Genomic DNA, 18747 nt, shown 5'->3' on the forward strand with positions numbered 1-18747 from the left:
ATGATTGAATTAAACTGGGAATTTCTGTAATTGGTTTCTTTCTGTCATTCAACCGGGACATACGTTACCAACTTAACCGATTTTATTTTACACTTTTTGCGAACGGATAATGTCCGGTTCTTTTTCCTGTTTATAGGACGTTCCTTGGTGCTTCTTTCCAGAGTCATACAGTGGTGGATACAAAATAGATGGGGCCGTGAGAGACACAAAGTTAGGTTACCAAGCTATATTGAGACGTCGATCAAATACTACCATATATGGACAGGATATTAATGAAGTCGGGCTTGACGTTGAGTTCCAGACAAAAGATCGCGTGAGATTCAAGGTAATCGTGAGATTTTGCAAAGATTGCGTATACTTTTTTAAAAAACGCCGTAGGATGCGTTAAATTGACCTAATTTTCGAGAACAGGAATGGACGGAACAGCGTCATCTTATGCAGGTCTCGAATAAAACTTTTTTGATGAAGCTGAAACGAAAAATGATTAGTTGCCATCCAAGGCAATTGATGGTTGGTAACCAACACTTTATACTTAAAAATAATCCCTAAGGCGCTTTTACAATGTCTCGTGCAACTTGTCTTGCAACGCCATGGAGGACAAGTCGCACAAGAATTTACCCATTGTAACATACCTCGCTAAGGCCAAAAAACATTGCAAGACAAATTGCAGAAACCGTTTTAGGGAGTAGAATTGTGCATTGCAATCTTATTAGCGAAGCTTATTAGCTTTTACAGTGACTATGAAGATCACTCAAAGTTGATTAAGTCCGGCGCAGAGTCGGTTTGAATGGTCACTAATAGCGACCAGTTGTCGCAACTGTTTATATATAAGGCCTGCAGAAGTCACAAAGCAGGGTCGCATTTACAGAACGATTAATGAAAGGTATCATCAACTAACGATGAAAAGCAGCATTTGCATAATCTTTTCGATGATCTTGATCTTGTTGGTAAGCTTTACTTCATCCACATTGTTACTTTGAAAAGTTGAGGGAAAAGCAACGCTTTCAAAACGAGCCCACGCGCGCACCTGTTTATGGTTCAATAAATCACTGGTTCTCTTCTCTGCAGCTGTATGACACACAAAATAAGAGGTATGAAGTACCTGTGATGCTACCAAAAGCTACAGAGAAGGCCTCTAATACGAAGTACAAAGTGGTGTTTAAGAAAGACCCTTTCTCTTTGCAAATATTGCGAAAAGACAACAATGTCACACTGTAAGTAAACTCTGCTAAAGTATGACGGATAAGCATCGGGTGTTTATCGTAGAGAAAAGTTCTGATTGCTGAATGATAACGTATCATTGATGGAGCACACTTTTCATATTAATATTCTTAAATCAGGTTCATAACAAGGAGTGACATGTTGAAACCCCCCTTCCCCCCCCCCCCCTTCCCCAAGGAGACAGGAAGCGACCAATCAGCTATTTACAGGCCGTTAAATTCCGGATCACCGAAGAAACATCTTGACGCAGTAGTTTGTTCTGTACATACAAATTAACGCCCTTGTTTTTGTCAAGAGGACTTTGAAGACGAGAATCGGCCATAGTAGGGGATACATGTAGCTCTCTGCTTAGCAGCTCTGCCCCTGCAAGACATAAAGGTGTCTGTATCCTCAACTCATTGCTTCGTTCAGGAATTGAACAAGGTGTTAAGGAACCCGGGATGTAAAACACCTGAAAAATGCCTGTATTTGTAGGTGGGACTCCTCAGTTGGTCTTTTCATATTTGAGGACCAATTTATCCAAATCTCGACCAAGACTCCCTCGTCATTTGTATACGGGTTTGGTGAACAGGAACACAAGTCGTTCAAACACAACTTGTCCGCTTGGGACGTGCTGCCCATATTTACAAGAGACCAGTTTCCCTTTGTAAGTATGGTACATTTTTGTAAAGATATTATTGTCGTCAACGACAACAACATTGCAGCCGAATTTAATTTCATTTAATCAAATAACAGATCGGATGCTCAGTTGCTTGTTAAAGCATTAGACAAAAAATCAGTATTGGGACTTAAGTTTTTCGACTTTTTTATCAAGACTAAAGACTCGATGAGTGCCAAAGTACAAAAAGCCAAGCAATACCTGCCTTCTTCACCATTTTGATAGTAATGTCGACCAACGCTATGAAAAGGGTCCATTAAAAACCATGCTGATTGGAGCCGGCCTTTAGACTCATCAAACTGGAAATTGTTGTCACTGTCGAATGTAAGGCTTTAAAGTTGACTTTCCCAAACCTTTTCTACCCTTCTAAGTCGGTTGATGCCAGTATCTATAAATTAATTACTGATTCTTGTACGGCAGCGAGTCGACGAAAACGTCCATCTCGTTCACGTCGTGCAATGTGGGCAAATTATCCTTAAAACAAATCTGACACGAGCAGTTCCAGAGTACAATAGCGAATGAAAGATGTCGTTAAGATTTCAACTGAAATAAGGAGATTTAACGTCGTCATTACGCAAGGAACCTCAAAAATAATCTTCTCCTGTATACGATCCCGAGCAAGTGAGGCTAGTAAATTGTTTATTATATGGCATCGTTTCTTTGAGCGATCGGACACTTCTCCGCTTGGTGAATTTTCCTAATCTTCGTCTTCTATCAGCGAACTGTGAACGGTAACCTTTTACCTGTAAAACTAAATTCCACTTGCTACAAATGTACTGTTTTTACGAGAACATTAAATTCTGCTTTTTCAAAACTTTTTCTGTTTCGCTCAACTTGAATTTCCCGGGCGAGAAAGAAAAAATACGGAAACGGACCGTTTCCATGGTAATGGTCCGTACTATAAAACCCCGACCGAAACCCAGCCAATCAGAGTGCACGAGTATTTTTCCTCTTTCAACCAATAATATGACGGTGTCGTTGCCGTAGCCGTGGCCGTCGTCGCTCCTTAAACTCCCTGTTACATGTATTGTTGGTTTTCGCTCACGTGATCAAACGCCATGATTTTCAACGAAAACAAAAGAAAACATTTGCATAATAATTCACGGAAGATTTGGTCGGGGATCCAACAAGGCCGCCGTTTCTTTGTATATGGGCTCCAACATGGCAGCCGTGACGTCATGTGAATATCGAGAATCAGTATTGTCGGGGGATTCAAACGATTTCTTTTCGTTCGATAGTTCAGGTGCATGCTCTTCCAATGAGCCACAGTAGACTAGCCAGAGTTAGGCCATTTATATAGGTTCTGCCGGATAACAATCTTCCTGCATAAAGTTAGAGCTGTGAATCCAAAAAAGTCTCAGTGGTCATCTCATTTGCGGTTTTAGAGTGGAGGAAATTTGTACGGACACCATCCGTTTTATACCTGCATGGAAAACGACGGAAAAGCACACGGAGTTTTTCTTCTTAACAGCAATGCAATGGGTGAGTAGGGTAAGCTTGGGCAAATCATACTGAGTGGGAAACAGTGACTTGTTCGCACACTTTTTCCCGTTAGGGCAACAGTTCTTTGCCTTAGGATTGTCTCGCTTTGATTATTGGCGACTACTGCAAGTCGCTAGTGAGTCGGAAAGTCTGAAAGACAAATCGAAAGGTGTAACAGACTGTTGGAGAAGAAAGAGCAGTAAGAGACCATCAGTGAAAAACAGAAAAACTACAATTGTTACATACTGATGATGCCTGCACTAACTATTACTTTCTCTGGGCCTCTTGCCGCAGGCCTGTCTCAAAGTCCATGCTAGTATTGAATTGGATGTTGTGGGATGTTGTGTAATTCGCTGGTCAACCTTTTTTTTGCACTTACAGATATTGCTCTTCAGCCCACACCAGCCATCACGTACCGTACCATTGGAGGGATTCTTGATTTTTATATTTTCCTCGGCCCTTCACCCGAAGATGTCGTAATGCAATATACTGAGGTATACTTCAACTTACTAGTATCTTGTTTTTAATGTCAGTATGTGAAGTGAATGATGTTACTTAATTTCTATATAACGCAGTGGGTGTGGAGGGGGAGTGGGATCTAGAGCTTTGTTGAAGAGAGATTTGCATACATTTAAGTGCCCTTCACAACACTGTCTACCATCCCTTACTAATAAAGCGGAAACTATACCCCTGACAAGCAAACGCAGAAGTGTTTCGGCTGCTGTGCGTTCATAGGCTTCAGTACTCGTTTTTATTATTGAACTGTGTGTGGGCTTCCATAAAGGTCATAATTAGATGTTTAATTTTGAGAGGGAACCAAAGCCTTATCGTACCTATCCGAGAACAACTAGTTTGAACATTTGTAAATGTCCGCTTCCTGAGCGAAAGAAGTTCAAAGTTAATGAAACGACGTAAGGAGGCTAAAAGAAAAAAATCCCAGCTTGAATAGGGCTCGAATGTCTTTACATAAACAAGTCTTTCTTTAATTTTCGATTCGTTATTAGAGATTGCGAGTTTTGATTGAGGCCAGGGTATGAATTCCCGTTCCTGTACGAATTCTCGATGCTCCACCAAATATGTCAACGGTTTCCCTGTTTTGTTTAGAATCTAAAAAGTTAACCAAAAATGTATGGTCTTGAGGGGGTTAGTATCTAACAAAATCTTTGCCTAATTTCCTGAACAGGCGATTGGTCGTACGTTTTTGCCTCCATATTGGTCCTTAGGATTCCAGCTGTCTCGATGGGGTTATAACAATATTGAAACAGTAAAGAACCTGGTGGAGAGCATGCGCGAACACAATCTGCCACAGGTCTGTTGCTTTTAATCTGTTTTTCTCTGGAAACCATAAGAAACCGGGAACCGTTAATAGACCATTTTACAGTTGTAGCTGGTTACTTGGCTTAAGAATGGAAGCGAGGCTGCCGGTGACCCTGCTTTGACACAAACCTTTGTGCGTTTCCAATGTTAACGTAGACTAATGAGAATTAAAACAACACAACGTACTTGATAAAAGCAGTGAAGTCTGTATCTGTATGTCATTTTCTTAATTGCGCCGCTTTTAGGCTATTTCATTGATCTTTTTGTGTACTACATCTCTTTAATCTATTTTTGGTGAGAAAGCATTTGGAAAATTGAAAAGTGGAAAATACGTTGCCTGTGTCAACACCGCAGACAAATGCGGGTGGTTGAAGATGTCATGTTCATCTTCGAACATCCCTTCTTCCGCGCGAAACCATGTAAACGTGGTTACTAGGCAGGTCGAGTGGAACATCGGCCATCCCACCAATTGTAGGCATCCAACGAGTCCCCCCTTCCCCCCCCCCCAAAAAAAAACACTGTTTCTGTTGGCACGCGAAATTGTAAATTTAACTCGTAGACACTCGTCTACTCAAGTAGCTATCCATCAGGTTCTATATGTGATATTTTATTTGTCTGTTAAAAGGATGTGCAATATGGCGACATTGACTACATGGTCCGACAGAAAGACTTCACCTATGATCCTGTTAACTACAAGGGTTTACCCGAGTTCGTGCGATCAATCAAGAGAGATGGGTTGCGCTATATTATCATACTGGTTAGTGTTCAATTTAACCCAATTCAATCTGTTTGCACACTTTTTAAGAGCTCTTTTAACTTAGGTTACGCAAATAAACTATACAGCGATAAAAATGATAGAAATATATGAAAAGAGATATTATTTAAGTTGGACGCGCGCAAGTTAAGAACTTTGAGGATAAATCATGAACATGTACAATTTCCAAGAAATTTACTTTGGAGTTTGTTTTGTTTTCAATTTTGTCAGTGACTTTTGTAAATGTAAGCAATAGAAAATTGCGTAAAGCTAGACATAAAAAGGGATAGAGGAAAGACACAAAATTATGCAGAAAGTAAAGTATCATCAGATTGGATCAAGGAAGGAAGATTCGACTATTCAACAAACGTATAGACATTGCTGCCGCAGTGACTGAGCCTGAAGGGAACGAACAAGGCCGCTCTCTAACCGGGAGAAGAACACATTGTTCTTCGAAAGGAAAGGTCTGTTCAGTTTTTCCTTTCGCTTCTCGTGATAGTTTCACTGTAACGCAACAAATAAAAAAAAATCGACGTCTCTCAATGAAAAAGGCCAAGAAGTTGGAATGCTGTGGGAAACAAATCTTTTAACGACCTCTCCAATTTTCAGGTCTGTGCGGTACATCGTTTCTGAGTTATTTGTCAAAGCTTTTCACGCAACTTCATAGAGTTTTGTATGGAGACGCCATGTGGTCCACCAATATGGCGGCTGGTAATCAACGAGAACATCTGGGGTTCAATTTGCGATGACAGAACTTACTTTTCGCTCATGAGATAAAATACATGTGTATGAACACATCTCCTAATGTACTTGAAAGGCTCAAACTTCCGAGATTTATAGGGATAGACATTTTTTTCAACCAAGTAGCTTTGTATCATGGTGTCTCGCAAGGTGACAATTCGGAAATTCAAAATTCTGTATTATTTTTGAAACGAAAGACGTCACTAAACTGGAAACTTGAAAAAAAAATAAATTGTTTTTAGGTCATCTTCAAGCTCTTTCCAGGTGATCTGGTGACGTAATTCGGAGGACTAGGAAGAAACATTTTAACGCCGTATCCCACTACCGCGCGCGGTCTTATTTTCGAATTCAGCATGGCAGAGGCGAGGTTAGAACTCGTTGGGTCTACTTGAATGTTCATTCAGTAACAGGAAATGTGGTAGACGCGGAATGATCTGTTGAGTTTTGGCGATGGAAATACTGCAGGGAGTTTGAAAACAACACCTAAGACCGCGCGCGGTTGTGGGATACGACGTTAAAATTTTTCTTCCCAGTCCTCCAAATTACGTCACCAGATCACCTGGTTAAGATAAAAAGTCAAAAGGCCTTGCGATTTGATGACGTCAATGTGAAAATCATCTATTGTTTTCTATCTTCTCTCGAGAGGTCCAGTAGTGGGGCTCCACGTTTTGTACTGTCCCTGGTCAAGACCTATTGAAATTTCAAGCACGAACCGTTGTTAATTTACCGCAAGCATAATCGAACATCTCCTTTCCCCTCTGCAGTATTTCTACTATTTAGGCAAACTAGTTTCTTATAGTAAAGTAAATTCTCTTTATTTATTTGTTGAAGTTAAGGGAGCACAACTTCTACATATTTGAATGACAGTGTTTCCCCTGATTAACTTCATTACTGTATCGTATAAACTTTACCACAACTGACATGACCGATGATGGGGTATAAAACGGATACGGATGACATAGAAGGCATATCAAGTGTCACTCAATTAATCCATACTTCTTCTTTCCTTGTAGGATCCTGCCATTGGAGCTAACGACTCGAATTATCAGCCTTACGACTTGGGAAACGAATTAAATGTTTTCATTAAAGATGGTGACACCGGAAAGAATCTTTATGGAAAGGTATCTCTCCGGAGGATATATATCTTCTGCTTGACAACCATTGAAGGAGTCATGAATCACACGATTGACAAAACTGATTTTGGTCTTCGCCCCCACCTTCCTTGCTTAATGTACCAGGCAGCAAGAAATCGACAACCATCCAACCTTCTCTGTAGGTTTTCTATAAGTAGGGTAATGGATCCTGCTGTAAGGAAATAAATCCGTTCGTAGTTAAGTTGAATTTCTTTAAGGGTAACCACCTTGTTGGGAAGGGTCACAACAGAGCAAAGTTCAGGTTATCTGCACTCGTGAAAAGATCACTGTTGCTATGTTTACATATAAAAAGCCCGCGTTACGATACCTTTCGTGGAATGATTTAGTATTTCATTGGTGTTTATATAATAAATAGAATATGACATGGCCGCTTGGAGATACGAAATTTCTCTTCTCGTTCGCTGCGCTCATTCGTGAAATATTTTTCAACACTCAGAAGAGAAATTTCGTATCTCTACGCAGCCATGTAATATCCTCTATATATTCCTTTCATGGAAACACATGAGCCCAACAAATCGACCTGCTTTGAATTGTGTCTTCATAGCTCAGTTGGTAGTGCATTGGTAGGAGGCAGTGTGGCCCAGTGGTTAGGGCGCTTACCTTGAGATCCGGAGATCCCGGGTTCAAGACCCGCTCTGACCACTCGTTGATCCTGCTTGTCCCTGGTTCAACTTCCCAGCTGCACTTGTAAATAGCCAACTGGTTTGCCTTCGGCCAGTTGAGATTCTTAACTGTTGTTGTTGTTATTCTGATCCGTCGTTTCGTTGTGTTTCATTGGCCCTGAAAATCCTCTATGGGGAGCAGTCAATTAAGTATGTATTGTATTGTATTGCACCGACATCGCAGAGGTCATTGGTTCGAATCCCGTTGACGCCGCTTACAGTTTTCAGCTGTCTATATGAGAAAATTGCATAAATTGTCCTGATAGTGCGAAGATCATTTCAATCTTCCGTCTCCAACTCTTTATCCTAACGCTAGCAAGATATGCCGGGACTTGAGCTTAAAGGAAACCTCCACTAAAACAACAAAATAACTTTAAACCACAGAACATAATGTTTACAATTAAAATTGTTCAAACAAAAATGCTTGTTATAATTTTGGCTTTCAAATTTCCCGGGCACCGCCATCTTGAATAATTATGACGTGTCGTGGTTGCTCTATTGTTCCAGAACAAACGCTCTTTGTGTCCAAACAATAAGGCAACCACGACACGTCACAATTATTCAAGATGGCGGCGCCCGGGAAATTTGAAAGCCAAAGCAAATCACGTATTTCCATCCCTCAAACTGACATTTCCCTTTTTATTCAACTTATACGACGTGCAATCTACTTTAGACTTCAAATCTACTTCAACGAAGCAAAGATTTTAAACAAGCTGAGAAGATTCACAATAGGTGAGGCAAAGAGTTGAACACGGATCGATGGCTTCACCTTGTAGTTTCCGATATCCACTAGACTATAAACGAGACAAGCTCCCGGAAAGTCGAATTTTTTAGAGTATTGACATAATAGTACCCAGAAAACCAATTGAAAGTTAAAAGTCTTCAACGGGGTTTTTAGACCTAAATACTGTAGTTCAGCGCGGCTTAGCTTAGAAACGCTATTTCTTGTTGAACTAAAGCTGTAATTCTGCCTATTTTCATTCTTTTTACAGCGGTAAGCTTGTCAATACTAACATGGGATATTGCGTCGTGTAATTGTTACGAAATGTCCAAAGTCAGTTTGAGGGATGGAAATTGGTGTTGACCCCAAAGCAAGCGTTTGTTAAATTCATTTTTTTCGAATACAAGCACTTTCATTGGAAAAAGTTTGAATAATTTTAATCGTAAACATTATGTTTTGTAGCTTAAAGTTATTTTGTTGTTTTAGTGGAGGTTTCCTTTAGGAAGGAGGACGTCTATGCGACATACCACGAATCTCTAAAGCCTGGTTTTCACTAGCTACGCAAGCACAAGCGCACTTATTTCATCGTGAAAACGGTGTTGACACAAGCATAAACACAAGTGCAAACACAAACACAAGAATCAAAATGTTTCCTTTTCCTTGTGCTTGCGCTTATGCTTGCGTCGTGTGAAAACGAAACGCAGCATAAGCACAAGGAAATTTGTTGCGTCTCGCCAATTAACGCACTCGCACTGAGCATTTGAACAAAATGGCGGATGCCGTGCTCAATTTTGATGCGTATGTCGACGCTCGTTTTCACAAGCATTAACTACTTATGCTTGTGTTTGTGTTGCTAGTGAAAATCAGGCTTAATAATGTGGTTTTCTCAGAGTTGACACGTGTGTTCCTTGTGATCTTATTTTCTTGGTTTGTTCAAGGTGTGGCCGTTATTACAAAATGTGACAGTGAACAACAGCTTACCGTGGGATGAGCAAACTAGGGTGAGCTATATATTTGACTTTATTTTTTCAGTTACTTCAGATCCGCCGTCATAGATACGGTTTCCCAGCAGGCGCAGGCAGTCTTTTAATATATACGTGGTGTTACCAAAAGCGGTGGAATACAGTGGTGAGTTCATGGCCGCTGTTGTTCCCCAATCGCGAATCAAAGGATAACGCCTGTATTTGTTGAAATAAGCAAAGAGGACCCATGTCCAATTTTCTGGTTCGCCGTCAAACACTTAAGCTGCAGATAGTCTCCCACTCGGCATGCTTCGCTGTCGAATGGATCAGTGAGTCGTATTCAGCGTTGAAATTAGCGGGATTTTGATCCACTTTGTCGGTTTCCTTTTTAACGGTCTGCTGACTGTCGCTCCTAACGTGATGACCTATGATTGACGGCAGTGGAAAAGGAAACCGAAGGAAAATGATATTTGAAATACAGACTGCGATTGGTAATGCAAGAAGGACTACGCAAAATACCCAAAGAGTTGGTACTCCAGGCTTTCGATAGTTGCATCAAACGCTCTTAACAAGTGATTTAATTTAAATGGGTCCTAAATGTGTTATTGATTGTTTAGAAGTGTACATGCGTACAAGTCAAACGGTTTCAAAAAGCTGAGATTTAATGAAAACGTCTTGGGACAAAAGGAGATCACCGCCGATAATTTGTGCCGAACTCCTCATTCTAAAAGTTTATCATTGTTTAATTACCTGCCTTTTTGATGCCTGCAGACGCTTCAGACAAAAGGAATATTGGTATTGGCTTCTTGGCGCTATAGACAAAAGTTTACTGGCATCAAAGATCGTCCAACAATATTCAATAAAACCAACAACTGCCAACACGGCGAATACGTTGGGCCAACAATGTAGAGGCCAATAATGCTGCAAGGGTTTCTACGACACTTTTCGTATGGCCGGGTTGGTCTTTAAACTCAACTGGTATTCTGACTGTTGGAAAACTTGAACTTCTGAGTTTGATTTTTCTATTCGCCTTTCTATTTCAGCTGTATCGTCAGTATGCCACATTTCCGGATTATTTTCACCCAAACATCAGCAAATACTGGGGCGAACTCATAAAGAACTTTTACAAAATCATTGAATTCGACGGATTGTGGATCGTAAGTACAACATTTTTGTTACGTCTTGCTTCTTGGGTTTTACACGTCCTAAATCTCTTGTACGCCTTATTTACAGGACATGAACGAACCTGCAAACTTTGTCAAAGGAAAGTGGGAGGCTGCAGCAAAAACAAGTGGGACTATCCCCCATACAAACCCAGTGAGTCTTTGACATTGTTTCCATCATTGTTTCGCTCATGTGACCAGCAGCCATGTCTGCGTACTGAAACAAAAAAAAAAGAATTTTCATAGAGATAGAATTCAATTCCAAAAGAATATTTCATTCACTATTCCAACATCGCCGTTGTTTCTTTCTTCCACTCCTCCAATATGGCCGCCGTGACGTCATGCGAAAAGAGACCAGGGGCCCGTTTCTCGAAAGTCTCGAAAACTCTTTTCGGGCCCGAAAAGCCATTTATGAAACTGCTAACCCCTTGTTTTGGAAAGGCGACTTTTTAACACGTTTTCAAGCTAACTAAAAGAAACACGTCTGTGAAGTTTGACGACTTGAATCCTCTCCGTTCTTGAGATACAAAAGGAATTGTGACACCCGAAAATGCCCCGAAAAGTGTCGGGACTTTCGAGAAACGAGCCCGAGAACCAGGTTGCTGACCAGCGGTTTTCGTTAAAGCAATGGTTTGCTGGGGGTGCTCAGTCTCGCGGGCTCAGAAGGGAATTTCTCAGTAGAGTGGAAAGTAATTGAGGGATTGTTAGTACGCTGCCCTGTGATTGGCTTTAAAACCTAGCACCACTTTTTTTCCACCAATAAGATGCAAAACCGAAAGCAATTACGGCTGGCGCACCTGCATTTTCCCGCGCTTTGAAAAAGTTACAGGTATTAGCTTCGATTTCTGATTGGTTGACTGCGAGTTCGAATCCTCCTGATTTTAAAGTGTGTTAACCGTTTATCCCTCTCGTGGCTGTTTTAGTTTTAAGAAATATTAAATTGATCTCAGATCCCTGTGGTCAGTTTATTAACGAATCCGTCCGTTTCTTGTGTTGTGTTATCTAGAAATTTATAGAGTTTGTTTCTTCGTAGTCAAGAACGCTCTACTAGGAATGCCAAGCCAGTCGTCTTTTTTCATTATTACCTTAAAGAGATTAATACAGAATTTGCTCAACAGACTGTTTATGTAATACTGCTGTTATCAAGAAGCTTCTGGAACACCATAAGTGAACTCCTCGTATCTCTGTTAAATCGCTTTTTAGCTTCAACAATAGTTCATCAATATAACACTACCTTTCCCCCTTGCAGGGATCGTAGGAAGTATCATGGCTGATAAGACTGTTTGTATGAATGCAAGACAGTTCAATGATATGCATTACAATGTCCATAGCTTATATGGATGGAGTCAGACTCTCGCTACATTTGAGTGAGTATGAGAAACGTCTATACAAGCAATAAAAACTCTTCGTTAAATTCACTAAGAGTACTTTATGAAAAGGGCTCACAATAATTCAACATGTTAGACGATTTCTGTTCATAAAAGCTCCAGAATTGTACAAATTGTTTTTTCAGCAAAACATGGGCAGGCTCTTCGCGTGGCGACTGAGAAAACTGGGGGACTGGGGTGGGACCGCGAAGAGACATCCTGTTAGCAGGCTAGATTAACTGCTGCTCGCAAAAAGAAGGAACATACAACCAATTTTCGATAAACCTGAAATGGATTTTTCCGTAGACACTACTCTTCATAACCAATTAAACCATTTCAGAGCAGCAAGGAATACAACAGGAAAACGAAGTATTGTTATTTCAAGATCAACTTTTCCTAGTAGCGGCAAATATGCCGGACACTGGTTGGGAGACAACGTGGCATCATGGGACCAACTTCATAAGTCAATCATTGGTAAGTATGGTCTTACTAATGAGGACAGATTTTCTATTTTCGACAAATTTCCGAGGACGTTTTCGACTGTTATTGATAAAGCAATTGTTTTCTTTTTTTCGGAATTTACCTTTTAAAGTACTTTTTTTTTTCAGAATGCTTGAGTTCAACCTTTTTGGAATTCCTTATGTGAGTACATTTTCTTTAGTATGCATTTCACTTTTACTGATATGTAGGTGCAGTTTCAGTTGACTAATGAACTTTATTTAAGCGTCAACTGTATTTAGCGCGAGGAACTAGACCATATTCGTATTTTCAGTATTGGACTGGAACTAGCTTGCAATGGAGGCTAATGCGGGGAAATCTTTTCAAATGCAAATACTTTAAATATATTTCCCGGCATTAGCTTCCATTGCACTAGTTCCAGTCCCATACTGAGAATGCGAATACATTCTATTAGAGAAACTATGCAGAAACTCAGATCAAATCAACTCATATCAAATCGTCGGTTGGTTTTTGAGGAGAGGGGAAAATCGTCCGAGCACCCGGGGAAAAACCTCTCCCGATGCAGAGTAGAGAACCAACAAACTCAACCCATGTATGACGCCAAATCTGGGAATCGAACCCGGCCACGTTGGTGGGAGGTGAGTGTTCCGACCTCTGCGCCATCCCTGCTTTCTTTTGCTTCCGTTCATTGCTGGTCGCTAGAAACCGTGATACAAGAACTATTACAGCACGGAATATAAAGCACTAGAGATTGAAGTAGCTATCAGGGAGCAGGGGTGGCGCAGTGGTGAGAGCACTGCTCCTCCATCAATCTGACCCAATGAAGCCGATACTTTGTTTGTTGGTCTGTTGTTCCTTCTGTGTCATGATTTTTAGGATCCATTCAGTAGACCTCTTGGGCTTTACACGGTCGGACGCCTCCTGTCAAAGTGACTATAGAGTATAGAGTTATTTTTGTCATATCACTCTTCAGTTTTTCCTATCACTTAAAAACACCTCATTGTAAAGCCGTGTGTTTTCTACGCTGTGTTTTCGTGTCACCTAAGGATGATCTTTTTCATGCGAACTTCGTTCGTGGCAAACTTTTAAAAATACAGCGACACACTTCGTGAGTTTGTGCTCTTCGATAACTTAAAGTGCACCTAAACCCAATAATTTTCGTTCCTAATATAAATCTCCCCATCCAAAGCAAACATATGTCACCATTGTTACATAGAATTTCGCTTTTTTTGTGCCTTGCAAGGCACGTAAACTTGGCAGAACTGGCAGTAATGTGGACCCACGACCGAGATGTGAGAGACATGGGTCTAATTCTCTATTCTAGAAGAACTTTATTTGAGTTTACGTGCACTTTAATGTGAAATACATGGAGATTGTTTCAGATATAGCTTGATGCTATTCTGCGTGGATTGAATAAATTTAATTTAGCTTAGAAAGTTACGATTCCGAGACCCTGTTGCTTAGAATCTAACTTTCTAAGCTGAATTCAAATTGGTTCAAACCAGAGTAGCATCAGACATTGTCTGGTTGCAGTATCACCTGGTTACAATGTGAACTGTACCTTTGGTTTCTTCCTCTTTGAGATTGGAGCCGATGTCTGCGGTTTCTTTGATCATCCGTCAAACGAGATGTGCCTTCGGTGGACACAGCTTGGAGCGTTTTATCCTTTCTCCAGGAATCACAACGGAATTCTGGAAACAAGGTAACCGTTGTAAAGCATTAATTGAACTTGGATTAAACCAGCAGAATTTCATCACACGATGATTGCTGGTAGTTTAGAATATCTTACTCTGTTCTGCTAGTACCCGGAGTCTAAACATTGACTAGTATTTTTAATTTGTTAACAATTGGTTTCATTCTTTAAGAGGTATAAAAACACAGAATCATTTGGAGAGCATAAAGAAGAACCATTATAGAAATGGATCAAGTTTTTTTAGTTCGGCAGTTTAATTTGGTTTTCTGCATATTTGACTTTTCCAGGCTCAAGATCCCACCCGCTTTTGGCGCTTTGGATTTTGCGAAGGATGCTCGTAAAGTTCTAGAGACACGTTTAGCAGATTTATTGCCATAACCCTTTACACATTGTTTTAACAAAGCAAACATGGACGGATCCACTGTGATCAGGCCTCTAATGCAACGAGTGAGTTTAATACGCCTTGATACACAGGAACTTTGGTCACAACAACGAACTTGGAAAGGGCCTGGGAACGAAGATCGTGGACAGGATCAAGATCACCAACGACTAAAACGGCCTTTGCAAACGCTCGAAACAGGTGTTGGGAAAATTTGTGGCTTGCAAATGTTCACTGGCCAACAATTTTCATAAACAAGTCTGGGACAAAAATTTGAATAAATTTCTTCTCTGACCACCGAGTAAGGCCCAACGCTTATAGGACGTGCTCTTGGTAACTAAACCCACGGATTTACAGAACATAATTCTTTCGAATGTTTTTCATCCTTGTTTTCAAGTTCAATACGAACTCCGTCAAAGCTTATCCTCGTCTGCTAAGATCGTAGCAACTCCTGAACTGTGGTTTTAGGTTCATTTCTATCTACGTAGTCCAAAATAAGATTTCGGGGGGGGGGGGGGTGAAAAAAAAGTCAGTGGTAAAAATGTAATTATGATTGACAGTTTCCCGAAAGATAAAGTCACGTGGGATATCGATCGCCAGTTCCTTTGGGGTTCAAGCTTGCTGATATCTCCTGTTTTAGATGAGGTACTAGCAGAAAACACCTATTGCTTTCACATTGTATTACATTATTTAACATTCCTTGGAAACGTTTAATTGACGGAAAGAATTCAGAAAAAGTATTATTCGGTTTTTTGTATGCTTTGCAGGGAAAAACGAGTGTTGAAGCGTATCTTCCAGACTCTCGTTGGTATGATTATTACACGGTAAGAATTGGGAAGTAGATATGATGGATTTTCGCTCTGACACCAGTTGGAGATTCCTAACAGGATTTCAATCTGTGACCTTCCGATTGGGAAGCAGCAGCAATGGCGCAGTGATGAGAGCACTCTCCTCCCACCAGTGTGGCCCGGGTTCGACTCCCAGAATCCGCGTCGCATGTGGGTGAGTTTTTGGTGCTCTTCTCTACTCTGAGGGGTGTTTCTCAGGGTAGGGCTCCGAATTTTCTTCTCTCTCCAAAAACCAACCAATTTTTTGATCTGATTCGAGTGAAACTGATTTAATTTCTATGTCCAGTACGTGTGCCCAATAGGCCATTTTCGAGTTCATGTCTGCCTCCTTTTCAATGCGAATCTACTTGCGAAATTTTTTATGATGCTAATTAGTTGTACTTTACATATGAATGGAAACGAATTTTCAAAAGAAAAACTTCGGACTTAGACTCGCTTTGAAGATGAGGCAGACATGATTTTAGTGCTCCCGCGCTACAAGACTTGTCACTAAAGTGATTTTCATCATGGTCATTATCATCATCATTAGTTCGCATGCTCTCCCATTCAGTCACAGGAGACTCGTTAGAGATTAAGCCATTGAACTACAATCCTGAACAAAACTGTTGGGGTCCTTCAAAGGAGCGCATGAGCTCAACAAATTGACCTGCTCCCAACTAAATGGCTTCATAGCTCAGTAAGTAGAGCATTGTACCGGCATCACAGAGGTCATGGGTTCGAATCTCGTTTAAGCAACCTGAAGTTTTCAGGTGTCTTTAAGAGACAATTGATTAAATTGTCCAGATAAGTGCTGGGATGACTTCTCTCTCTTTTGACAATGAAGTCAATAAAGCACGAACGGTTTCTAAACATGCGCATAATGTTTTCCCCTTCCCTCCTTACAATGTTGAATTGAATTGAATTCTGGAAACAATCAGAAAAGCTGGCCGAGTTTGCCCTCAGCATTGCTTGTGATGGGGTGGAAGGAAGGGGGGGGGGGGGGGGGGGTTGGGAGCACTTGAGGCCGACGTGAGGAAAATTATTAGAAAATGTAAGGTACTCCTTTGATTGAAGTGATTTTACCCTCATTACTAAAGGTGTCTCAAGATATTTTGGCCACGATTGTAGGTGTTCGTGTGGCAAACAACCTGCATAATTGCGGGAATCGAATGTTAAGTGGCGGAATATTAGCCAATATCAAAAATACCATAATACTCTTTGTTTGTCCTTCCAAAAAATTTGCATAAGCATTGTTTTCCAGTTTCTCTTGGGACCATTGTAAGTCCCAAGAAAAAATAAAATAATGGTTATGTAAAAATTTGGAGGAACAAACATATAGTATTATGGTCTTTTTGATACTGGCTAATTTAGAAAGTTGCGAGAAACGTAGTCTGAGAAAGACACAAAGAATGTCGAAGTTCAGCTGGGAATCTCAGACAAGGTTACTAATCCGTCCATCATCAAATGGTCCTTCTGATGTAGATTTATTCAACTAAGCCCTAAGAGTAATAGTATATCTGCAAGTTTTGTTGAGTATCGCAATCTCCCCTAGCTTGCGCCTGGCACGGGGATGTGGTGGTGAAAATGTTAGAGATGTCACGTGTTGGGAAAAGGACGTACTGAAGTCGCGTGATAGGGCAAGGTTGCGATCGGTCTTCGACACGATCGACAGATCGAAGGATTGCGCTAGACGTGTACTCGTTGATCCCAGACAAAACAGAGACGTTCCGTTCTTGTTGTGTTTTCCCATCATCAGGGACGAATACAATAACATTCAGAGCTGAAGTAATTTCAGTGTTGAAAACGATTGCCAAGTAAGTTACCAGATACGCTGCTTTCAGCACTAACTTTGCAGGTATAATTGCAGGGCAAGGAGACACAAAGTCGAAAGAAATACGTGACACTTAACGCTCCACTCGATCACATCCCACTTCATATTCGAGGAGGTCATATTATTCCTACTCAGGAGCCTGCCAATAATACTGCGTTCAGGTAACTTCACAGTTCATAATTAACATTCTTTCTGGGTTATCGATCTAAAAAGTGGCGATACTTTACTGTTGATTTTGCAGCCGTAAGAAACCAGTTGGTCTGACTGTGGCGCTTGGAGACGGGGGAAGGAGATGACGGGAAGGCTCAGGGAGAGCTTTTCTGGGACGATGGTGAATCCATTGGTGAGTTTGTTTCGTGATTCATATTGGGAAAAAAAGACTGAGAAATCTGGGAGGAGTCATCCATGTGAAGCCTAAATACAAGAAGACAGGGGCTTACAACAGCGATGATTTTGAAACATGATTGGTACGCGGTGTTAAGTAAGGCCATTGATTAATAACAATAACGTTCTTTTCTGCGTACGATTTAACGTGAGAAAATTCCCTACTCGAAGCGTAACTTTCGTTCAAGTGAAGGCACAGAAAGTTTTGGCAAATGGACGACACTGATAAACAGTAATAGAACTCTAATAGCGTGTTGTATGCCTATCCGATAAAATGTAAGTCTAATAAATCAAAAGGCCAGGCCCTAAATCAATGAAATCTGCTTGGAAGCCGGTGTAAGCGACGGTAAGAGAAAACGAAGTATCCACGTCCCTCAAAGTAATCACATATTTCATGATCACTCGTTGCCCATATGATAACCTACAGAAAGTGAAATTTGAAACAAAACCCTTAGGGACCGTTCATTATTTATCGGAGGGGGGGGGGGGGGGGGGGTTATTAACTGGGGGTGTAGCTCGCCATCCGATGTGTCATCTGAGATGAGGATGATGCGATGACGAATATTAAATGGATCAAGTGAAGCTATGATCTTCGCAGTTATGTACGCAATTTTTGCAATAGCGTAAGGAAGCCTGAAAAATACAGGACTTCAACGGGGTTTGAACCCTTGAACTCGCGATTCCGGTGGTGCGACGCTTTAACCAACTGAGGCTATGACGCCACTGACGTTAGGAGCTGGTCATTTTGTGGGTTCTAATGGTCCCGTGAGGAATGAATCAATGAGGATGGTATATGAAATGAATCATATATGAACTGCGGATATGAAATCAAGTGAAGCTATGATCTTGGCAGTATGAACGCAATTTTTTGCAATTGCGTAGAGAAGCTGAAAAATTCAGGACTTCAACGGGGTTTGAACGCGTGACCTCGCGATTCCGGTTGCGACGCTCTAATAACTGAGCTATGAAGCC

The 18747-nt window shown here is 40.9% G+C and overlaps 1 protein-coding gene across 1 annotated transcript in view; it reads left to right on the forward strand.

The window, feature by feature from the left end:
* LOC138007588 (maltase-glucoamylase-like) overlaps window positions 1–18747 on the forward strand; it is a 28649-nt gene that overhangs the window by 3698 nt on the left and 6204 nt on the right. The window contains 22 exon segments of the mRNA XM_068854589.1: window positions 137–325; window positions 1069–1214; window positions 1696–1867; window positions 3265–3361; window positions 3743–3855; window positions 4545–4670; window positions 5304–5435; window positions 7187–7294; window positions 9649–9711; window positions 10716–10829; window positions 10906–10936; window positions 10939–10989; window positions 12085–12202; window positions 12543–12676; window positions 12810–12844; window positions 14245–14363; window positions 14642–14796; window positions 15290–15378; window positions 15501–15557; window positions 17428–17552; window positions 17633–17666; window positions 17668–17734. Of these exon segments, the coding sequence (XP_068710690.1) occupies window positions 137–325; window positions 1069–1214; window positions 1696–1867; window positions 3265–3361; window positions 3743–3855; window positions 4545–4670; window positions 5304–5435; window positions 7187–7294; window positions 9649–9711; window positions 10716–10829; window positions 10906–10936; window positions 10939–10989; window positions 12085–12202; window positions 12543–12676; window positions 12810–12844; window positions 14245–14363; window positions 14642–14796; window positions 15290–15378; window positions 15501–15557; window positions 17428–17552; window positions 17633–17666; window positions 17668–17734 (2275 nt within the window).

This window comes from Montipora foliosa, chromosome 6, assembly GCF_036669935.1.
Source record: "Montipora foliosa isolate CH-2021 chromosome 6, ASM3666993v2, whole genome shotgun sequence".
NCBI classification, from domain to species: Eukaryota; Metazoa; Cnidaria; class Anthozoa; order Scleractinia; family Acroporidae; genus Montipora; species Montipora foliosa.